Source organism: Eumetopias jubatus, unplaced genomic scaffold, assembly GCF_037043125.1.
Source record: "Eumetopias jubatus isolate StellerSeaLion01/CBP00866 unplaced genomic scaffold, mEumJub1_p1.0 scaffold_11, whole genome shotgun sequence".
NCBI classification, from domain to species: domain Eukaryota; kingdom Metazoa; phylum Chordata; class Mammalia; order Carnivora; family Otariidae; genus Eumetopias; species Eumetopias jubatus.
Window position 1 is genome coordinate 76,163,416 of NW_028274817.1, and position 22,621 is coordinate 76,186,036.

General features: G+C 45.3%; 1 protein-coding gene across 10 annotated transcripts in view; it reads right to left on the minus strand.

The window, feature by feature from the left end:
• Positions 1–16,401: 16,401 nt before the first annotated feature.
• Positions 16,402–22,621, minus strand: part of HUWE1 (HECT, UBA and WWE domain containing E3 ubiquitin protein ligase 1) — a 162,700-nt gene continuing 156,480 nt past the window's right edge. For 9 of the 10 annotated variants that reach the window (XM_028092893.2, XM_028092891.2, XM_088028775.1 and 6 more), the window contains 9 exons: positions 21,962–22,207; positions 21,519–21,636; positions 20,739–20,879; positions 19,486–19,773; positions 19,266–19,371; positions 18,555–18,672; positions 18,064–18,245; positions 17,613–17,803; positions 16,402–17,029 (listed from right to left, as the gene is read on the minus strand). In XM_028092893.2, coding sequence (XP_027948694.1) covers positions 16,927–17,029; positions 17,613–17,803; positions 18,064–18,245; positions 18,555–18,672; positions 19,266–19,371; positions 19,486–19,773; positions 20,739–20,879; positions 21,519–21,636; positions 21,962–22,207 — 1,493 coding nt within the window. In that variant the 3' untranslated portion in view covers positions 16,402–16,926. The remainder of the gene's footprint in view (positions 17,030–17,612; positions 17,804–18,063; positions 18,246–18,554; positions 18,673–19,265; positions 19,372–19,485; positions 19,774–20,738; positions 20,880–21,518; positions 21,637–21,961; positions 22,208–22,621) is intronic. The other variant, XM_088028778.1, reaches the window with a different exon arrangement.

Sequence of the window (22,621 nt, forward strand, 5' to 3'; positions counted from 1 at the left end):
TGCTAGATGGGATGCTGCCCAATTCATGAATGGATTAATAAGGCCAATTACATCTTTTTTTAAAGATTTATTTATTTATTTGAGAGAGAGAATGAGATAGAGAGAGAGAGAACATGAGGGGGGAAGGGTCAGAAGGAGAAGCAGACTCCCCACCGAGCAGGGAGCCCAATGCGGGACTTGATCCCGGGACTCCAGGATCATGACCTGAGCCGAAGGCAGTCGCTTAACCAACTGAGCCACCCAGGCGCCCAGGCCAATTACATCTTTAAAATGTACTTGGTTGAACTTTCATTCAACAGATTTGGTGGCAGCATCAGGATCCAAAGGGAACTTCTGACAGCATTCCGGGACAATGAGAAACACAGGTGTGGTGCCTGTGAACTCTTGAGTTCTCTGTGTTTCTCCCTATTTCCGAGGGCCATTGGTAAGTTTCTTTCAGTTCTGTGCCCTCCTTTCTTAGTGTTGAGCTCCCAATATTAATTGGCTTTCCACAGTTCCCTATTTTGATTGAAAAACCTTAATCCTTTCCCTAATCCCCAGATTCCACATTTGGGACTGTTGTTGGTTACTGGGCTGAGTTGGACTGGGTCTGGCTTAAAAACTAGACTGTGTCCAGGATCAGACTGGGTCCGATTTAAATTGGAGGGTCCAGTACGAGGCCTCAGGTCAGTAAAATTTTATTTTAAATAAAGCCTAGGGGCGCCTGGGTGGCTCTGTCAGTTAAGCGTCTGACCTTGGTCGAGGTCATGATCCCAGAGTCCTGGGATCGAGCCCCACATCAGGCTCTGCACTCAGTGGGGAGTCTGCTTCTCCCTCTCCCTCTGCCCCTCCCCCTGCTCATTTTCTCTTTCTAATAAATAAATAAAAATTTTTTTAAAAAGATTTTTATTTTTTTTTAAGATTTTATTTATTCATTTGAGAGAGAGAAAGAACAAGTCGGTGGGGGGGAGGGAGAGGGAGAAGCAGACTCCCCGCTGAGCAGGGAGCCCGATGCGGGACTCGATGCGGGACTCGATCCCAGGACTCTGGGTTCATGACCTGAGCTGAAGGCAGACGCTTAACGACTGAGCCACCCAGGCACCCTAAAAGATTTTATTAGATTTTATTTACTTATTTGACAGAGAGAGACACAGCGAGAGAGGGAACACAAGCTGGGGAAGGGGGAGAGGGAGAAGCAGGCTTCCCGCCGAGCAGGGAGCCCAAAGCTGGGCTCGATCCCAGGACTCTGGGATCATGACCCGAGCCGAAGGCAGACACCCAATGACTGAGCCACCCAGGGGCCCAAATAAAATCTTTTTTAAAAAAAGCCACAAACGTTGATGGGCATGCGTCATGCATTTAGACTGTTAGAGCACTTGCCACCTCAAGAAAACTGCCATGTAGCATACATTGGTCACAGAACAGGATAGAGTGACATTTGCCAACCTTAAGAAAATTTCTGTGCAACAAGGTACGCTGTAAAACACCCCACAATCCCCAATCCCATGGCATGTCCCTCTTAGGTATTGGTTTGGCTCTGAGAAGCCCAAAGGTCTAGCTAAAAGAAATACGATCCTTTAAATTAAAAGAGTTGAGTGCGCCATCTTCAGGAAACCTGCTTATGTCTAAAACCTGTAGTTCCTGAGGTTGCCTATAGATACCTAGTAAAAGGGCAAAATCTTCCTAAAAGCACCCTAGAATTACAACAGCCATTACGGGGAATGGGGAATGTTCCAATTAGACAAGATTGTTCATTTATGATGTGTACTTGAGGGCAAGGGATCCCAAATTAAACAAACAGAATGAGATACCTATTTTAATTGGTAGGCAGAAGGCTCCAAAAGACTTCAAGATTCCAAAAGAGGTTCATTAAGAGATTCATCACAGGGTGCCTGGGTGGCTTAGTTGGTTAAGCGACTGCCTTCGGCTCAGGTCATGATCCTGGAGTCCCGGGATCGAGTCCCGCATTGGGCTCCCTGCTCAACAGGGAGTCTGCTTCTCCCTCTGACCCTCCCCCCTCTCATGTGCTCTCTCGCTCTCATTCTCTCTCTCAAATAAATAAATAAAATCTTTAAAAAAAAGAGATTCTGGGAGGGATGGGGTGGCTGGGTGATAGACATTGGGGAGGGTATGTGCTACAGTGAGCGCTGTGAATTGTGCAAGACTGTTGAATCACAGATCTGTACTTCTGAAAACAAATAATGCAACATATTTTAAGAAAAAAGAAAAAGAAGAAGATAGCAGGAGAGGAAGAATGAAGGGGAGTAAGTCAGAGGGGGAGACGAACCATGAGAGATGATGGACTCTGAAAAACAAACTGAGGGTTCTAGAGGGGAGGAGGGTAGGGGGATGGGTTAGCCTGGTGATGGGTATTGAGGAGGGCACATTCTGCATGGAGCACTGGGTGTTATGAACAAACAATGAATCATGGAACACTACATCAAAAACAAATGATGTAATATATGGTGATTAACATAACAATAAAAATAAAAAAAATTTAAAAAAGAGATTCATCACAGAAGGCTAATGAAAAATTAAAAGCACAAGAGATTACATAAAACAAAGCACAGTAAGGCTGATGTGACCCCTTCTGCTCCCCTCTGTCGTCCTTTCCTTGAGCACTCACGTTTTACTAATTCACTGTCTGAACTGTCTGTCCACTCTGAAGAGACTAACAGTTATCCTTTAAAATAAAATTACCTGAGGTGGTAGACGGACATCCTCAGCTATCTTTTACCCTTGGTCAAAGACTGACCTAAGGACCATAGTTAAAGAATTTCCTAAACCTAGGGAGGGACCCCCAAAGTTTTTTGAAGAATTTTTGGTCATTATTGGGGCTTATGACTCCAGGCTGCCAGATCCTCATCAGGTTGGACACAGGTTGGTAGGACCTGGTAAAGCCCCAAAATGGACTCAGGAAGCAAGATGGCAAAATCCCGAGGATGATACTCAAGATCCTCAGTCTTCAATGTCTCAGGACCAGAAGAAGTTCACAAAATAGCACCCGAACCCTTACAAGCCATTCGTAGGGTCTTCCTAGCTCACACTGATTGGTCTACTATACAAACTTGCAAACAAAAACCAGGTGACTCTGTGGAAGATTTTAAATCCTGTTTAGAAGCCCTCCTTCTACAGCATTTGGGGTTTCGTACAATAGATAAGATCACCCAAACTGCTCTAGCTGCTTTATTTGTAAATGGATTATCTCCTGAAATTAGTGGACTGATAAAAAGACAGAAAACAGGATGGGAGGCCACTGGACCAACTGAACTCATGACCATTCTGGAAGAACCCTGGAGCTAGACCACAAACAATAAGCTGCCAAGCAATTAGCCTTACAGTTACAACAGCTCCAAGGTCAGAGACCTAAAATAGCACCTGGGCCTCTCAAATTGCACCCTCCTAGGGGTTCAGCATGAAGACACTGGCTCAAGGATCGATGTCTCAGCTGTAATCACCTGGGACACTGGAAAAGAGATTGTCCTCAAAGGTCCTATGCAAATTTTTCTTGAAATGCCCTTATATGTACCTCCAGAGGAGGGTCCCCATATGTGCCCCTCCCACAGTTGATGGGACATTGAAAGGTTCTCTGGTAAACTATTACCATTAATCCCCTTAAACAGCCAAGGGGGAACTAAAATTAAAATTAATGGGAAATCTTGCCAAATTCTAGTTGATACCAGAGCTACGCTTTCTTTCTTTCTTTTTTTCCCCAGAGCTATGCTTTCTACCTTAAACCCCACCATCACAGGACAAATCCCTTGAAGTAATGAAGTTTCCAGAGTGAGGATATCTAATAAAATTCAGAGAGAGTTTCTATCTCAACCAGTACAAATGACTCTGGGACCTGTCAATGAAAAAGATTCCTTTTTGATATGAGATACAGCCTTAGTCAACCTATTAGGTAGAGATCTCCTAAGTTAAAAGGGCTAATAATACATTTTGCCTCCAATGGAGACCCTCACCTTGGAATTTCCTGACCAACTCAAACCTGATCTTTTATATTCCTTACAATCTGTCTTTGATGTAGAAGAGGAAGAAGTCCAACAAAAGTCCCCTACTTTAATTGAGGTACCCCAAAATCTGTGGGCTACTTCTAATACTGACACTGGGAGAATAGAAAGTGCAGAGCCTATAAAAACTCAAATAGAGGGGCGCCTGGGTGGCTCAGTTAGTTAAGCATCTGCCTTTGGATCAGGTCATGATCCTAGGGTCCTGGGATTGAGCCCCATGTCAGGCTCTCTGCTCAGGGGGGTCTGCTTCTCCCTCTCCCTCTGCTACTCCCTCTGCTTGTGCTCGCTCTCTCGCTCTCTCTCAAATAAAATAAAATCTTAAAAATCTCAAATAGATAAAACTAAGCCTCTTCCTAAATTGCCTCAATATCCATTAAAGTCTGAGGCCAAAGAAGGCCTCACACCCATAGCGTAAGACCTTCTCACCCAGAGGCTAATCATTCCCTGTACCAGCCCCTGTGACACGCCCATGGGGCCCTAAACCTAATGGGTGGGGATGGTGATTTGTCCAGGATTTGAGAGCTATTAATAAGATTGTTATTCCCCATTTCCCTGTTGTCCCAACCTGAATACCTTTCTGTCATAAGTCCCACCAGACTCAAATGGCTCACTGCTGTAGACCTTTGTTCAGCATCTTTTAGCAACCCTGTAGACCCCAACAGCCAATATCTATTTGCCTTTACTTGGAACAATCAACAATACACCTGGACAGTTATGCCTCAAAGGCTCACTGAGGTCCCTTCTTATTTCTCCCCACGTGCTCCACCAAGATTTAAGTACCTTCCAATTCCCCAGGAAATCGAGCTTTTACGATATGTAGATGATTTCTTGCTGTGCTCAATTACCAAAGAGGCGTCCATAAAAGATTCCATTTATTTGCTGCAACAGTTAGCTGCAAAGGGATATAAAGTCTTTACGGAAAAATGGCAATTGTCTTTAAATTCTGTTCATTACCTAGGTCATAATCTAAGCGCTGGGGGAATCCAACTATTTCCAAAAAGAATTAAACTAACCCGGGGAGGGGCGCCTGGGTGGCTCAGTCGTTAAGCGGCTGCCTTCGGCTCAGGTCATGATCCCAGGGTTCTGGGTTCGAGCCCCACATCGGGCTCCCTGCTCTGAGGGGAGCCTGTTTCTCCCTCTCCCACTCCCCCTGCTTGAGTTCCCTCTCTCGCTGTGTCTCTCTCTGTCAAATAAATAAAATCTTTAAAAATAAAAATAAAAAAAATAAACTAACCCGGGGATTTCCTAGGCCCACAAGCAACAGCTTCACAGGTTTCTGGGCTTGACTGGCAATTGCAGATCGTGGGCTCCTAATTTTTCTCTGTTAACTTCTCCACTGTGGGAACTTACGAACACTTCAGTCCCCGAGCCCCTTCCTTGGGAAGATAAACGTGAGCAGGCCTTCAAAAGCCTAAAATAAGTACTACAAGAACTGCCTGCCTTAGGGCTACTTGACTACTCAAAAATTTTCTCCTTATTTGTACAAGAAAGGGATGGATAATCAAGCCCTGGGAATGCTCACGCAAGAACGTGGTAATGAACATATGCCTATTGCTTATTATAGCACATAACTTGGTTCGCTTGCTTGTGCCTATCGCAGCAGTCTCTCTCTTTTTTTCTTTCAGGATTTTTATTTAAATTCTAATTAGTTAACTATCCCAGCAGTTTTGAGGCTATAGCCGCAGATGCAAAGTTAACAGAAGCCTCGGCAGATCTAACTCTAGAAAATAGTGTCTATTTACGAACTCCTCATTGTGTCCAGAGTTTTCTTAACTCTGAATTGACTAAACCATCTTCTCCGCAAGCGGATGAACCTCCTACCTTCTGCTTTCACTACCTCATCTACATCTTAAAACACTGCAACGTTCTTCATCCTGCAGCGTTACCACGCCTGCGCAATGAAGGCGAGCCCCATGATGGCGAGGAAGTAACATCCCATTTCATGACACTGCAGCCTGATTTATGAGACACTCCTTTAATTCACCCTGATTTAATCTTGTTTGTTGACAGGTCATACTATAGACACGAACAAGGGAATCTCCAAGCTGGTTATACTCTTCCTATCCAATATTAACTACTCAAAAGGGGAAACTCCCACAAGCGAAATCAGCCCAATGAGCAGAGCTCTGTATTAAATACTGTTAGTATTGTACTGACGACCTGCAAGGTCTTTGGGGTTGTCCATGATTTGGGCATGTTATGGAAACAAAGGAGTTCTCTTACATCCTCTGGGACCCCAATCAAAAATGGGCAGGGAAAAAAAAGGGCAGCAAGTAAATGACCTTCTTACTGCTATTCGCTACCTTCTGAAATTGCTGTCCTTAAAATGGAGGCTCAGGGCACCTGGGTGGCTCAGCTGGTTAAGCGATTGCCTTCAGCTCAGGTCATGATCCTGGAATCCTGGGATCGAGTCCCACATCGGGCTCCCTGCTCAGCAGGGAGTCTGCTTCTCCCTCTGACGCAACCCCCTCTCATGCTCTCTCTCTCTCATTCTCTCTCTCAAATAAATAAATAAAATGGAGGCTCACACTAAAAGGACTGAACCTGAGTATCAGGGGAATGCCCTGGCTGACTCCCATGCAAAGGCAATTTCAGCCCATTCTGCTTCTGCCAGACTCTGATCAGGCTGCTCTCAATGCCAGACTTTTGCCATCCTGATGTCCTTACAACATGGCAGCAGTCAGAAGCAGAGACATTAAGACGGGCAAACAATGCTTGTAAATTAAATGAACAGTCAGAGCTATGGGAAAGCCCAGATGGCTACTTGGTTCTTCCCGGCTCCCTGGCAAACCCCATTTTTCAGCTTTTACATTCCTTCACCTACTGTGGTGCATTTGAGATGACTCAAATTATAAATAGACATCAGCGGAGAGACTTCTGTAAAATTGCAAAAACAGTTTACCACCAGTGTCTGATTTGTCAGGTCCTCAATCTTGGAAAGAGTGTTTTTGTTCCCTTCCTCTGGACCCTTGAACACCTGCAGCTGGAAGTCATTCAACAGCCACTTAGTATGAAGTATCAATATGTTCTTGTTACTGTATGTATGTTTTCCAGAGAGCCTGAAGTGTTCCCCTGCCACAGGGCTGATGCCCTCACAGTGGCAAAGAAACCGTTTAATGCGTTTTCCACTTGGGTTGTACCTTCTATGATCTCCAGTGATGGAGGCACCCACTTTGTTGGGTCAACCATACAAGCTTTAACACAGAACCTTGCAAACTTCTTGGAATTACCATTGTCCTATCACCCTCAATCATCAGGCAAGGTTGGGAGAACTAACGAGATCCTCAACTTAAAATCTCTAAACTTGCTGAAACTAACAGGCTCCCTTGGGTTAGGTACCGTCTTTGGTCTTGCTGACTCTTCGTAGCACCGCCTTTGGAAATCATCAACTCACTCCATACGAGATAGGCACCAGTAGATCAATGTCTATTGGCACAAACCTTCTGCTGATCCCTTACCTCAAATGAGTAAGCTACTGTAAGTCCTTAATGTCTTATGCTCAAGCCTATCAACAGCTTCAAGAAGCTTTCCCATATTCCAGTTCAAAGGATCCTATTGGTCACAGTCTAGAGCCTGATGACTGGGTAATCTGGAAATACTACCAGAGTAAGACAGCCATCCTGCCCCACTGGAAGGGATCTTCCTAAGTGCTCCTGACCACTGACAGTGCTGCAGAACTAGAAGGCATTGAGCCTTGGGTACACATCTCACAGCTAAAGAAGGCTCCACCTGATAGCTGATCCTGGGCAGCCACTGGAGGCCTCCAAATCAAACTGACAAGGAAGAGAAGTAGCTGACATTGGGGTAGACCGCTCCTGCTCAAGACATCAGATGAAAAATAAGGAAAAACAAATAAAACAAAACAAAAAAAAGGAAAAATAAGCAAGCAAACAAACAAGCAAAAAAAGACATTAGATCAAGACTTCATACTTTAGCCATGAAGCCCTTTCTCCTTTATTCCCTTTCCTTTACTGGAATTGGCCTGGAAACATAATGCCCTCCCCTGCATCTCCTAGGTCATTGCTAAGAGGGGGGTAACCTTTCAGATTGCTGGATTTGTTATCCAACATAGCAATCTACCCATGATCCTAGAGACCCCCTCGTCCTCCCTGTGACCAATTTCTCTTCTTAATGTCCCTTCAACTACAATTGACCGCTCCCCACCCTTAGAAGTCTCTTTTACTGAGTTCAACTCTTACGGCCAGAACATCCAGTGCCTTGTTGTGACCTCTCTCCAATTATAGCTGTACATACCCAATTTGACACAACTCCCTACATAAATATTAGTCCATTTGCACTCCCATGTTCCCATGACTATCTAGATCAGACCTGCCCCCTCTGCAGTGAGACCGCCCTAGCAGCACCCACCTTTGCCAGGCATTTAGAAGGACTCTTCCAGGCTCAGGAATTCTGTTCCCACATGCACTGAAAACCTGACTGACCACTGGCTTGAATGAATAAATGCAGCAATCCCTGTGAGTGAGTCTATTAACAGGACCACCCTAACAGGAATGGTCTCTGCCTTGACAGGGTTTGTCTTTGTCTGTGTCATTCTCCATGGGCCTATGAATGCCTAGATGGTCAGCACATAACCTGGCAATGCCTTTTAGGTTATCTAACGGTGCTCCCAACTTTCCCCAAAGGAACTAAGACACCTCATTGGTCGACTCCCCTGTATTTACAACACTGAGTTAGAAAGGACTTCCCAGGAGCCTCTCGTGACTCAGAATTCACTGAACCAGGGCCCCACTTCCCTGGCTAGGAATAAATCTAAACGAAGCTATAATCACGAACCCCTCCTTAACTCTTGAAGGTAGTGCAGATTCTGTTGCTAAGACAATAGTTGCCCAAAAAAGATCCTTAGACTCTCTGGCCAAAGTAGTTCTTTTTCTTTTTTTAAATTTTTATTGTTATGTTAATCACGGTACATTACATCATTAGTTTGTGATGTTGTGTTCCCTGATTCATTGTGCTCTGGCCAACACCACCTACTGCCGCTGGATTAACACTTCTGGGGAAGTTGAAACAATTAACCTAAGATCGCTGAGCAAGGCACTTGGCTTATAAAGGAGACTCCTTCAGCGGGGTCTTTCTTTGACTTACTTGATTTTGATTGGTTTGGGTCTTGGGGACCATCACTCCAAAGTGCATTCCAAACACCGGAAATTATCCTGGTCATTATAATCACAACAATCTCCCTGAGGCATTATATTCTTTCAAGAGCTCTAAATGCGGGTTGGTAGCTGCTCACCGCGAAGCAAACGATCTCCTTAGGACTGGAGTGTCAGAAAAGGAACGAAGACAATGACCAACTTAAAGATTGTGACCCTGAAACCATGACTTGTGAATATCACAAAGGGGATATCTGGGGATACCGCACAAAAAGAAAAAAACGGCGAGACCTTCAGAGTGGTAGCCGGGAGTAGTGCTAATGCCTTAAATTTTGATCACATCTCTAAATTAAGCCGAGAGTCCGACCAAAAGGGGAGAATTATTAAAAAGAAAACCACCGGCCCCCATGGAGTCACTTATGCTAGGCCAAGTCACCAAGCTGGGGCTTAACACCTAACCTAATTGTAGTTTCAACCTTCCCCAGACATGTAGTCTTAACCAGCCAGTCAGGAATTTTCTGGTCAGCACCAATGAAGAAATCTGCTACATATGGGCCCTCTCCATTCCCCAAAGAAAAGTGAGGTAATCCGCCTAATAAGACCCCTTTCTCACAAAGGATGTCACCTCACCCCAAATAATCCCTTTTTCTGTTTATGACCTCCTGGTCCTGACTTTAAAAACCTTTCCTTTTCTGTAGCCTTTTGGAGCTCCCCCTCTACTTGCTAGATGGGATGCTGCCTGATTCATGAATGGACTAATAAGGCCAATTACATCTTTAAAACTTACTCGGTTACATTTTCGTTATTTAACAACACAATCACCCTAACTCAAGGCACCAGATCCGGGCCACGCGCGCGCGCGGTCACACGGTCACACCCCCACTTCTGGAACGACAGACGCACGGTTAACCCCCACAAGCCCATTCGGTTATGCACAATCAGCAATGCGCACAGTCATCCGATCACTTGCAGTCAGACAGCACACAATCTCCCCAACACAGCAACAGTGCCTCCTCCCCTAAGCTGTCCAGTGACACAAACCCAGAGTCACACCCACTGACTTTCCAGGAAGGGGAGGGGGAGGTGGTTCCGGTGTGGGGCCTCAGGCTGAGCCGTAGCGGGGGGCCCTGGGGTTGCCGGGCAGAGCGCGCCTGGGCACCACGTCCGGCTCCGCCACTGGCTGGAGGCCCAGTGCTGGGGCGGGGCTTGCCGCCCAGGCTTCTCCCTCAGCGGCCGAGGAGCGAGTCGGCTTGGGGAGGGTGACCCGCTTGGGGACGGTGAGCAGCTGTCCTGGTTGGCCGAGGAGGTGGGATTTTCGGTACTGAAACCGGGGAAGCCCCCGGCAAACCAAGATGAGCCGGGCGAGGCTTCCCAGCGCTGGGGCGTGCCGGGCAGGGTGGGACGCTCCTAGTTCCTAAGGATGGCGTCTGGGAGGGGAGGGAGCAGGGCGTGCCCACTAGAACTAGGCTATTTATTTTCAGTTGTAGAAATACGCGCCCACGGTGAAAAACAGACAAGGAAATTGTCATCACCACCACCATCATCATCCAGAGGAAGCTCTGGCTCACCTTAGGCCCTCAGTCCCCCTTGCCCTTTAACAATGCTTCGTTTCACCCAAGCCTACAATAAACCTATTAAGGACTGTTTTCAGAGTCCCCGCCGGTAACTCGTGAACTGCCTGGAAGAGGGCCTCGGCAGCCTCCTGAGGCTTCCCCGGCCTCCACGCTGGCCCCTCCCACCTGCTCTTCGCGAGCAGTAGGGAGGTCTGCTTCCCATCTCTTATGTGCAGTGCCCTTGGGTAGTTCCCCCCTTAACTTAGAGTAGAAGCCTGAGCTCTGACTCCTGTCTATCCCTCTGACCTCAACACCTAGGACACTTCCCATCACCTACCTCTCTAGAACCACCCTGGTCCTCCTTCCGGACGCCATGCGAATTCCCACTTGGGAACCTCTACACTAGCTGTTCCGTCTGCCTGGAACACGAGTCCTTGAGATCCTCTGATGGCTTATACCCTCGATTCTTCCAAGCAGATCTTCTAAGCGTAAACATCATCTTTTCAGAGAGGCCTTCCTCTGACCACCCCGGTTAAAATAGCCTCCCCCTTAACTCTCTTTTTATGTGTATTTTTCTTCAGAAAAGAAAATGTCACTCACTCCTTGACATATTTATTGTCTGCCTTCCCCCATGAGAATGTCAGCTTCATGGTGGCAGGAATTTACGTCTGATGCGTTCACTGCTGCAGCCCTAGCCTGACACACAGTACATGCTCAGTAAGTGTTTGTTCAGTGAACAAAGCAAGAAGATACATAATGAGTGGTGGAGACTGTGGGACCCGGAGAAGATATGTCTACCCCAAACCATTCACATTAACACACACCCACACATACCCTCACACATACACGGGGTTGTAGTCTGCAAGCCAAAGAGTTTGGGCTGCCAGTTTCCATCTGAATTTATAAATATTAAAAAGCATTAACAGGAATATAGGATACATGCCAGTTGGCACCTTACTGTGTATAAAGTTCTTCAGTGTCAGTGCCCCAGCAGCCGAGGCTCAGGAGCATGAACCTGCCTGGAGTCAAGAAAGTTGGCAGTGAGGGGGAACACACAGCATGGGGGACTGTGGGGTATCACAGTAAGAGAAAAAGATATCCTAGGATTTGGGCTTGTTAAGTGATTTGGGGACATTTCAAAGTGAAGTTTTACTCTAGATTGAATACTGGGGGGTAATTTCATGATTGGGTATGCTAACACATCTTCTCTATAGAGAGGACAGACTAGAAAGAGGCTAAAGCTGTAAATGGCTAAAAAAGAAAAGCAGTCACTCATTAATCAGGATAGGGGATGTTCAGTTAATTTAGGTGGTTTAGACAATGTTTCTGATGTTTTGTCTGTGTTCAGACATGATTTTGAGGTGGTCTCAGTTTTGTCTTAATCCATAACGGTTACAGAATAGCCTTCTCTGATGTTGATATTCTGTGAAATTGTTTATGTTCAACAGAAGAACACCAATGCCTAACTGTGAATGCCAGGCCAGCTCCCAGAAGTCAGGGGCTGCTTTTCTCTTTCTCAGTAGACATTACAAAACTACACATCAGAAAGGTGGTGTCAATTTCTCAGCACTGTGTAACAGTGCCCATTTCTTCACATTCTCTCCCACCTGTGTCCACACACACACACACACACACACACACACACACACACACACACACTGTTTTTATTTTAATTCCAGTTAGTTAACATAGTTTTAGGGGTACAGTATAGTGATTCAAAATTCCATACGTCACCTGGTGCTTATCACATGTGCACTCCTTAATCCCCATCACCTGTTTAACCCACACCTTCCCTCTGGTAACCATCATATATTTCAATTTGGTAAGTGGTTTCCACTGGGTTTTTAATGGATCTTTATTACAGAGGTAATAGTTATTACAGAGGTAAGCATTTATACTTATTGCTCATTTATATTTCTTCTTTTGTGAATCACCTTTTCATATCCTTGCATGTTTTTCTGTTGGGGAGTTTGTTTCTTAGTAATTTTAAGTTTAAAAAATATATATATTTTAGGGTGCCCGGGTGGCTCAGTTGGTTGGGCGACTGCCTTCGGCTCGGGTCGTGATCCCGGAGTCCTGGAATCGAGTCCCACATCGGGTTTCCGGCTCAGTGGGAAGTCTGCTTCTCCCTCTGACCCTCTCCCCTCTCATGCTGTTTCTCTCTCTCTCAAATAAATAAATAAAATCTTAAAAAAAGAATAAAATATATATTTTAAAAAGTATATATGTAGGGCGCCTGGGTGGCTCAGTTGCTTAAGCGACTGCCTTCGGCTCAGGTCATGATCCTGGAGTCCCAGGATCGAGTCCCGCATCGGGCTCCCTGCTCAACAGGGAGTCTCCTTCTCCCTCTGACCCTCCCCCCTCTCATGTGCTCTCTCGCTCTCATTCTCTCTCTCAAATGAATAAAATCTTAAAAAAAAAAGTATATAAAGGATTAACCCATTGCCTGTTAGAGACATTTTCCCCCCTAGATTGTCATTTTTTTTTTAATTCTGTTCATGGTGTTGCCAACATTTTAGTAGTCAAATATATCATTTTCCATTATGATGTCCTTGTAGATTTTAGCCTTAGATTTTCCATAGTCCAGATCAGTTATTTGCCCATATTTTCATTTTGTGCTTTAAAAAATCAGTTCATAGTTTTCACTCTTGAATCTTCCACTTGGAATTTAGTGTGGAGTGCAGGGCAAAATTTATATTTTTTACCCTCCCAATAATTAGACAAGTTTCCTGACCTTAACATTGACAAAGCTATTCCTTTCCACAACTGGCTCTTGGCGCCTCATTTTTCACCGCTGAGGCCATTCTGTCAGGTCTGCCTATTTCAACTCCCATCTTGTTTAACTATCAGTCTCTCAAAGCCAGCTATACTTGCATTTTTATGCAAATGGACAGTATGTCTCATTTGCCTCTTTTATGCTTAAACATGAGTTTTGCCATCTCTCTTTCATGAGTCCTAAACACTCGTTATTCTTTGGTATTTTGTTATTGTTGTAAAGATAATCTATTTCCTGTTCATTCTCTAACTGGTTATCGCTTGTACTTGAGAACATGTTTAATCTTGCTACACCTGCCTTGTAAGTCTCTGTGTACCCATTGCCCCCTGTAGTTTCCTAACACCTGCCTCCTTCCCTTAATGCTGAGCCTTTCGGTATTGTCAGTACATGGTAAGTGCTCAATGGAATTTTATTAGGGGTGATTGTTTCTCCAGCCTAGACGGACACACATCCTAAATATAGAACCATACATTCTAGTTTATCCAGTTTGCCCTTGTGGCCCAGCATAATTATTAACAGCACCCTTTTTATTAAATTTTTCCAACTTTGATAAATTACATGGTCACCCTGATTATAAGAAAAGAGGACTATTTTAATAAGGAGATAACCCATGGTAATCATAACGCACAGATAGATCAGTGGAGGGAATTACTCGGGGGCAAAAAGAGACATGTTTAATCATGTCATGCAAGCAGCCTTCATGTATAATTAGGTCTGTTATTGACTCCCCTGCTGCCTACCTCAAATTCATTGTGAAATTTGTCTATCTCAAAAACATGAACTGGGGCGCCTGGGTGGCTCAGTCGTTAAGCGTCTGCCTTTGGCTCAGGTCATGATCCCAGGGTCCTGGGATTGAGCCCCGCATCGGGCTCCCTGCTCCGCGGGAAGCCTGCTTCTCCCTCTCCCACTCCCTCTGCTTGTGTTCCTGCTCTCGCTGTGTCTCTATCAAATAAATAAATAAAATATTTAAAAAAAAAACATGAACTATCTCGTTATCATAATATATAGCATTATAAGGAACGCCCATGTGTCTAGCACCACCTAGTCTAAGAAATAAACATCACCAACGTGGTTGAAGCTCTGTGATTACCTCTTCCAAACTGCATCTCGTCTCCCACAGCTTATCCTGAACATTGTACAGTACTTTGTCATACTCATGCACGGATTCTCACTCTTTATATGTATGGATGTAGATTTTCATGCTCTTGGTACATATGCTATGTAGTATTGTTTTGTAACTTTTAAACAGGCCTCATACTTACATTGAGATTATGCATGTTGATATATGGGATACATTTTTACTGCTACACAGAATTCCATGGTATGTATTATTTATTCACACTTGTTGGGACAATAAATGTCGACATGAGTGAATACTTTGATTATAACCAGTCCTCTTTTTGGACGGTTTTAAGTGCTAATAACTTTTGGTTCTTTGGTTAGCAGTTTCTGCTATACTGAAGTGGTTAGAATTGGCATAACAGTGTTAATAGTGGTAACTGGCCACCTTACGCTTCTTGTGTGATGCTGGCGGTTGGTCTGAGGCAAGCTTATCAAGGTAGTGTCTTAAGTTACCAATAATATTGTTAGCAAATGCCTTGCATCAATTAACAGGATTTTTCTTATTTGACATTGAGGTGATGAATATTACACCATACACATATCCCAAAGGCAAGTCATGCTTGACACATTAGATTTTTGTAGTATGCCACTGAATTAGATTTTTTTCTTCACCGTTATTCCATCTGTACTCCCAGCTTCCACACCCAACTCCCAAACCCTATACCTCCCAAATTTAAATGTTAGAGGTTTCTTTCCTACTTCGATTTTTCAAGGAATCCGTTCTTAAGCTTATTTATCAATTCTACTTTATTTATTCTTTTCATTTCAAAGCCCCGCTGGACTCCCAGCCTCATCTCAGGCCACCATCCTTTGCTCAAGCTGTGCCATCAGCTGGACTCCTCCTGCTTTGACCTAGATTACCCTCCCCTCAATATTAACTCCCAGCTAGGATTCAACTCACGAATGCCTGACAATGGAAAGCCTTCCCCGATCTTTCAGGCTAGGTCAAGGACTTCTGCTCCGGGAAACTAGGGACCCCTTCCTACATTTGTCACAGAACTACTCAGTCTCCTTCCTCCTTGACTAGAAGTTCAATAGCAGGGACAGGGTCAGTCCATCTGTCTCAGTTGTCAGCAGGATGAGGCATAGGCAAGTATGAATATTTAAAGAAAGGGAGAAAATGTCTAGCAGCCATTTCCATCAGGACCAAGGGCAGGGGGATTAGGTTAAGGAGAAAATCTTTACAAAACAGAGCCTCAGAATAATGAGAAAACCACACAAAGCAAGCATCACTTGGGGTTATTTTTCTAACTAAACCTTTATTTTTCTTTGAAAGCTGGAACCATCAAAGTCCTTGGATCAGCTTTAACTGCTGGAGTAAAAACCATGAGACTACTGGTTGATCCGTGAACAGACTGGCAGATGACAGGACAAAACCAAAACGGATGGGAAGACTGTTCTGAGAGCTAGTCAAATTACTTGCTTACTGAAATTTGTTAGAAAAAACCTAAAACATTAAGTGAAATAAAAATTTTAAACTAAGCTCTACACTTGAGGCTGTTATAAAGGCTCATCAAATAGAACTGTCGGTTGGATTGAGTTCTCAGTGTTTCTTATAACCTGATTTGTTCCCCTCCAGCAAGGTGATGCTTTGTCCTTGGCTGCAAACTGTTAACACCATCACTGCCCTCAAGTGCAGATCCCATTCTAAAAAAAACAGGCTCCCCTCAATTCCTGGTGGCTGCTGATCTCTCCTGACAATGGGGAAACGGACTTTGAAGAAGGAAGATGCACCAGTGGTGGTGGCAGAGATGGTTTTCTGGAGAGTCCATTTGCAACTTTTCTCCAGATGTCTAGCATGTGTTCAAGAGTTGTTTCAAGTTTGAAAAAAACTCCGTTGTGAAAAGTGAGTTATGAAGAGTGCTCTTTATTTGAAACCTCCACAACACAGACGCCAATCTTGTCTCGCATTGAATCATTAGCTGTGCACATCAACACATTCCAAGCACAAATTAAGAAATGCAAACAGAACAAAAAAATATATATATATATAATTTTTCCCCTATCCAAAGGTTTCAAGTCTCAATGCAGCAAATCCTTCTGAACACAGAATCTGAGGAGCACACTGTTCAAACAGTTGGGACAAACAGGTCCCTGCAAAGGCTAATGCCTTTTTAACACATGGGCTGGGGATCATGGACGGCATGGAACAGGGAGGAGGAGGTGAGGGAGAGAGGGAGAGAGAATGAGCAGGAGAGGGGGAACGGGTATGCGCTGGGGAAGATGGGGAAGCTGGGACACACACATGGTGAGTTGGTGGATTTCATTTATTGGTTTTTGACATTTTCTTTCTGGTTCTTTTTTGTTTTCATTTCCCCCCATTCCCAGGTCCAACAATGGTAGAAAACCCCACAGTGGCGGGCGGGGCCTTATTAGGCCAGCCCAAAGCCTTCAGAGCACTCCTGGATGGCCAATAGTAGCATGTGGCGGAGCTTCTCAAAGCTCTCGTAGGCAGGCAGGTCCAGCTGATTAAAACTAGAGAAAGAAGAAAGATCAGTTTGTGACAAAAGATAACCAAATCCCCGTGTTCCCATGGTGCCCCCTGACCTTTCCTCCCTGAGGAACCTACTCCTCTCTTGCAGACTTGAAATCTTGTCCTAGCCTGGTCTTCCCTCCTCCAATCTGGCCCTAATACTGGCCATCAGGCACCTAAAACATAAATCTGACCCTGCCACTCCTTAAAACACCACAGCCTCACCTATGGGTTAATGTGCAAGCTCTAAGGAGGCATTTGGGGTCACTGGTGATCCAACTTCTGCTGATCCAACCTCTAAGCTTTCTGTTCCCTGCAACTCCTTGCTCCAAGCTGGGCCCTGGAGTACACTGTGCTCTCCTGCGGCAGTGCTCACCCGCAATGTCCCCCCAGGCTCACTGTGAATCTGGGCCAGCTTCTCATCTCAAACATCACCTTTTCCACAAAACCACCAAATTATGAGCTACCACAGGTCTAGCACAGCTGGGGCCAGATTGGGGTTCCTGCCCTTGGTTAGGGTTCTAGAAGCAACAAATATGCAAGCTCAGTCTGAATGCTAAAAAGGAGAACAAACTCTTCTCTTACCATGTGTGAGCTGAAGGCAGGCGATCTGTGGACCTGTCATCTCGATGGATCTGAAACTTCTGAATGCCATTCATGCCTTCAAGGGCAGCAAAGCCTTGCAAGGGCACCTTGGAAGTACCTGTGACAAACTGGAGGAACTTGGCACGGTCAGCTTGGTCGAAAGAACGCAATGCTCTCCAGAACCACTGGATCTGTGGGAAAGGACACAAGAAGCCAGTGTGAGGTGGGATGGAATCTGGAATCTCAGGCAAATCCATTCTGTGAAATGGGCTTCAGTTCTTCCGTAAGATGAGCAAGAACACCCCCTGAAAATGTGTTCCAGAGGATGAAGACTTAGGTCTAAGTAAGTTGTCACCTATATCCCCTTGCCCCCTAAGAGTGCTGGTTTATGTGGTGTCATACCAACTAGCACTACTCAGGGATATGGGGAAGGATGCCAGCAGCAGCTCACCTGAATAGAGTTGGACTGGTACTTGTGGTATTCAGTGTTGGATTTCAAATCATCAATGTCGATTGTGGGCAGTCCTGATATGAGCAGCTCTAACTCCTGCTCAGTGAAGATAGAAATGAGGCGCTTTGGAATGATCTCATAGAAGCCTTCTAAGAAAGCTGCCAGCTGTTTACGGATGGCTCCTGGGGAGAGAACCAACAAGCCATGTGGCAGCTAGACTCACACAACTGTTAGAGGTCAGGGATCCTCAATCTGGCTCCTGCTGCAACTAGGATGCTGAATGGTCTGCCTGCCTCACCTAACACTGCTTCTGGCCCTTGAAAGAGGGTGGGTGAAGGGAAATACTTTTTGATCAGGTGTTTGTGGACTCTTTGTGCAAGGCACTTGTGGCTGGCACAGGGGAAGAGAAAAAAACCCAGTTATCTGTGAAATGATTGAGGCCTGACCTCTTCCATATGAACAATAAGGGGTCTAAGGGACATTTCCCCTACCTGTCATCCTCATCTGGCACACCAGGTGTACATACTCCTTCTTATTCTCTTCTGTTACCAAGATGTTGGCCCCATTGGGTTTGAGGTCACGAACTTCACAGACTCCAAACTCTTGGACCTAGAACACCCAAAACACCAATCATTCCTATCAGGCATGATCTAGGATGGGATTTATATAGCTACCTCGGAATACTTGAACTCTTTGCCATGTCCTGGGTAGAAATACAAAGCAAGGTCATAAAAAATGTCGTTTCTCATGAGTGCATAACTTTGTAATAGGGAAAAGCCAAGGTTTGGCCCCAAAACACTTCAAGGCTGAAAGTAAGGAAATGGTCAATGGTGAAAGGGAAAAAGGCATGGTTAACATGCCTAACATGACACAACACAATCTTTATGGAAAACAATTTGGAGGGAGAGTAACCTTAAAAAATTTTTTTTTCCATTTATATTTATCTGTATAAAGAACTACTTTTGGGAATGAAAAATCCTGTACTAGAGCACTTTTTTTTTTAAATAAGGAGGAAACTAGGGAACACCCTGGATTGTTTTACAAATCCTGGTTTTTGTTTGTAATGTCTCATACAAATACCCTGCTCACTGCTAGATGGGGAATGGGGCATGAGACTTTATGCAGTGCCAGTTTAAGGGCAGTCCCACAATGGGTTTCTTGGACTATCTAGGATGTGCTGTGGTTAAAATTTCTCGACTTGCCTCAGTGCTGAAAGTGAGGTCGTAACCTAGTGTGGAGACGTCATTTTCCAGCAGATAAACCAGGCCCTGGTAGAAGTGGTAATCTTCACTCTCCATATCCGTGTATCTAGAAAAACACAATTAGGGTCATGGGTTAGGGTGGAGGAGAGGAAGTATGGGGGTGGGACACAAGAAAAGGACCTGTCAAGTGAGAATGTGGATCCTGTGCCACATTCCTCACCTGACAGACTTGCCCAAGATGTGTTTGTAGAAGGACCGAGTAAAATAGCACTCCAGGAGGCGGTTGTCATATACAGCTTTGGCCACAATGCGTCCAACAAACTTGAAGTAGCTGAGGTGGTTGGGGTTGCAGTGGGAAGATGGGTTGATGGTGTAGGTGACCCGATCACCGGGTGAGGTACGGAACAAGGCATACATAGGGTTAAACATCTCCCGAGAGATGATCATATACCACTCCCGCAGGAGCCCTCCAGCATCCTGCCCTTCTTCTCCTTCAAACACTATATACCTGCATAAGAGACCAGAAACAGATGTGCAGAAAGCCCAGGATAAATCCATTCTTTTATGCAGCATGAACCAAGTGAGTGAGTGAGCGAGTGACTGAGTGAAGCAGTGGCTGGGGAGTGCAGGATCAGAGAACAGAGGTGAATGCAGAGTGCCAGGAAAGCCCAGAGGAAGGGTGGGAATCTGGGACAACAAAAGCATCGATAGAAAAGATGTCCTGAATTATCAGTAAAGGCTTATCAATATTCCAGAAAACAGCAATAGAAAAGGTATAGAGACTGAGGGCCTCACTTAGGGAAAGCAGGGAGAGGAGTTGTTAAGTGGTGTAAGAGAGGGCTGAGCTCAGCCTGATGTCTGTAAGGATTTGGTGGTGGAGGAGCAGGGCCCAGTCTGTCTCAGAAGCCTGACTTCCTATGTGATAACATGGATGGTGAGCCCAATGCCACGAGGGAGAGGAGGAATCAAGTTCCTGAGCTCAGGAGCATCAAACTACTCCAACAGGTCTATCATCTCACTGGCTTCCATGACATTTAGTATCACAAACTGCTGATCTCCTCTAGGTGGCTTCAGGATCACCAGGGAGTGATTACCGATTTGGTGAGGGGCCACTCATCCAAGTGTGGTCCCCCCTCCAAGCCAGGATAGCATTTGCTCAGCAGGCTTCCTATTCCTAGTATAAGAGAAAGCTCTCTGCGAAGCCATCAGGTCTATCTTTGTAAATGCCAAAGACTCTTCTGTCTCTCTGGGAATTGTGGGTAGCTCAGCCTAAGGGCCAGCTAGCCAGTAGAAGACCAGTGTCATGAGACCAGGCCAAGGAGACAGGAGATAGCTCAGTGAGATTATACCAGGTTCCTATTTGGAATTCTTTTGGAGTTCCCCTGCACATCTGGCACTGGAGTAAGCCTTCACTACCACGTAGGAAGGTCCTCCACCCTCCCATCTTGTCTTTTCTCTGTTCTGGGCTCTTACAATCGATTCTTCATTTCTTCAGGGGATTTCCGGTGCAGTTCACGATAGGAGTCTTCAAACACATGATCACGGCGGACATGCACAGCCATGTCTTCTTTCCGGAGTCCCTCATCCAAACGTTCCAGCTCTTGGCGGAAATATCTTGGGAGGTAGGGAAGGAAGGAAAATAGGATTGGGGGTGGCAGAGTAAACTTCTGTTAGCTTGATTAGGATGAAGACCTACAATGATGCTTCTCCCATCTTCCAAACATCTGTTCCCCAGGTGAACCTGAAGGTGCCCAGTAGTTGGGAGAAGCAGGTCATTCATTACCAATTCTAAATTTTCCCATCTCTACTGAATAAAGGCCCACAGAGATCGTTACACAGAATATCTGCAACAAGCAGGTAGTATGTGTAGGTGCACAGAAGAGTAGGGATGACAGGAGTGCTGTGGAGCCCCTGCCGCCCGAGTCCTGCTATAAGTGTACTATGGCTACCCGCACCTCCTGCATGACCCCAAAGAATGGAATGGAACTTTAGAAGTCATGTGATTAAACAAAGGCTTGCATTTCTCTGATGAAGAATGGAGATGGGAATGGAGAAGGCCAAGGAGTATTTAGGTATAATGACTGTCAGTGGCACAAATGAACCTCCTCCCTCCCATCCAGCACCATTCCAAGGGCTGCCACCAAGGGAAACTTCTTTCCCTGAAAACACTCCTTCAGGAGGAATTTTGGCTCCTTTCTGGGAGGAGAGATACCATCGGAAAAGTTCCCATCCCACAGCCTCCAGGACACATACTTGCGCTTGACATCAAAGTCGAGGACACGAATGTAGTCTACCAGGACAGCAAAAGGTCCATCAGCGAGGTGGGTGGTGGACTGCCGTAGGATCTGGTTTAACACAGTGCGGTGAGTCTCTGAGGGGAGAAAGGACAGCAAGAATCAGCACATCTTGGCCCCCAGAAGACTACATGACCGCCAACCAGACAGCAACTCTCTTTGTGTTTCAGGGAATCAAGACAGTGTGGCACAAAAGGGCTTTCAGACCCAGTCCCTACATCACTGGCTTCATTCATTCTCTCCCTCTCTCTCTCCCCCCCCATCCCCCCTGCCACACACACACACACTCTCACTCTCTCTCTCTCAACCCTCTCCCCCACGAAACACCTAAGAATAAAGCGTATGAAATGACCCTATAAAAAATGAAGACTTCTTCATTGGGGGCCGAAGAGTTTCCTGTACCTGCAAAGCGAAGGAACTTCTGTGTGTCAGGGGGCAGGCTTGAGGAGATGTGCATAGACGAGGGCTCCCTGGAGAAGAATGGGTCAAGGGAAGAAGGAGTAGCTGGGGTTAAGGGGGCAGGGGAGAGTGGAGGAGGCTCGTCCTTGATGTGTGCCAGCTGGCTCTCACGGGTGTCTCTAACAGGAGGCTTGCTCTCCCGCTCTGTGGCATGGACCAGAAAGAAGGCCTCGACAGCAGGCTGTAGCACTGGGGATAGGAATGACAGGGAAGTGATATTTTACTTTAGAAACTTCAACATACAAACCTCTTCTTCATAATCAAATTACAGAAACACAATATGGAAGAATAAATAATGAAAACTTATAGGAGAAATACAATGGTAGCAAAGAAAAATAAAGCCACAGAGGAAGTCTGAGCTTCCTTGAAACTTAAAAAAAAAAAAAAAAAAAAAAAAAAAAAAGGAAGAGGCAACAAGTTATAAAGATTCCCCTGGTCTAAAAAGTGAAAAGATACCAGCTACTAAAAGAGAGGGCAAATATTTTTTTCTGATACTGAAGTGAGAGAAAAAACACCTCTCCTTTGAATTCTCATTACAGACACTGAGAGAGAGAGGGATGATCTGGAAGGAAGAAAATTAAGCGGGCAGAAAGGGCCCCAGAG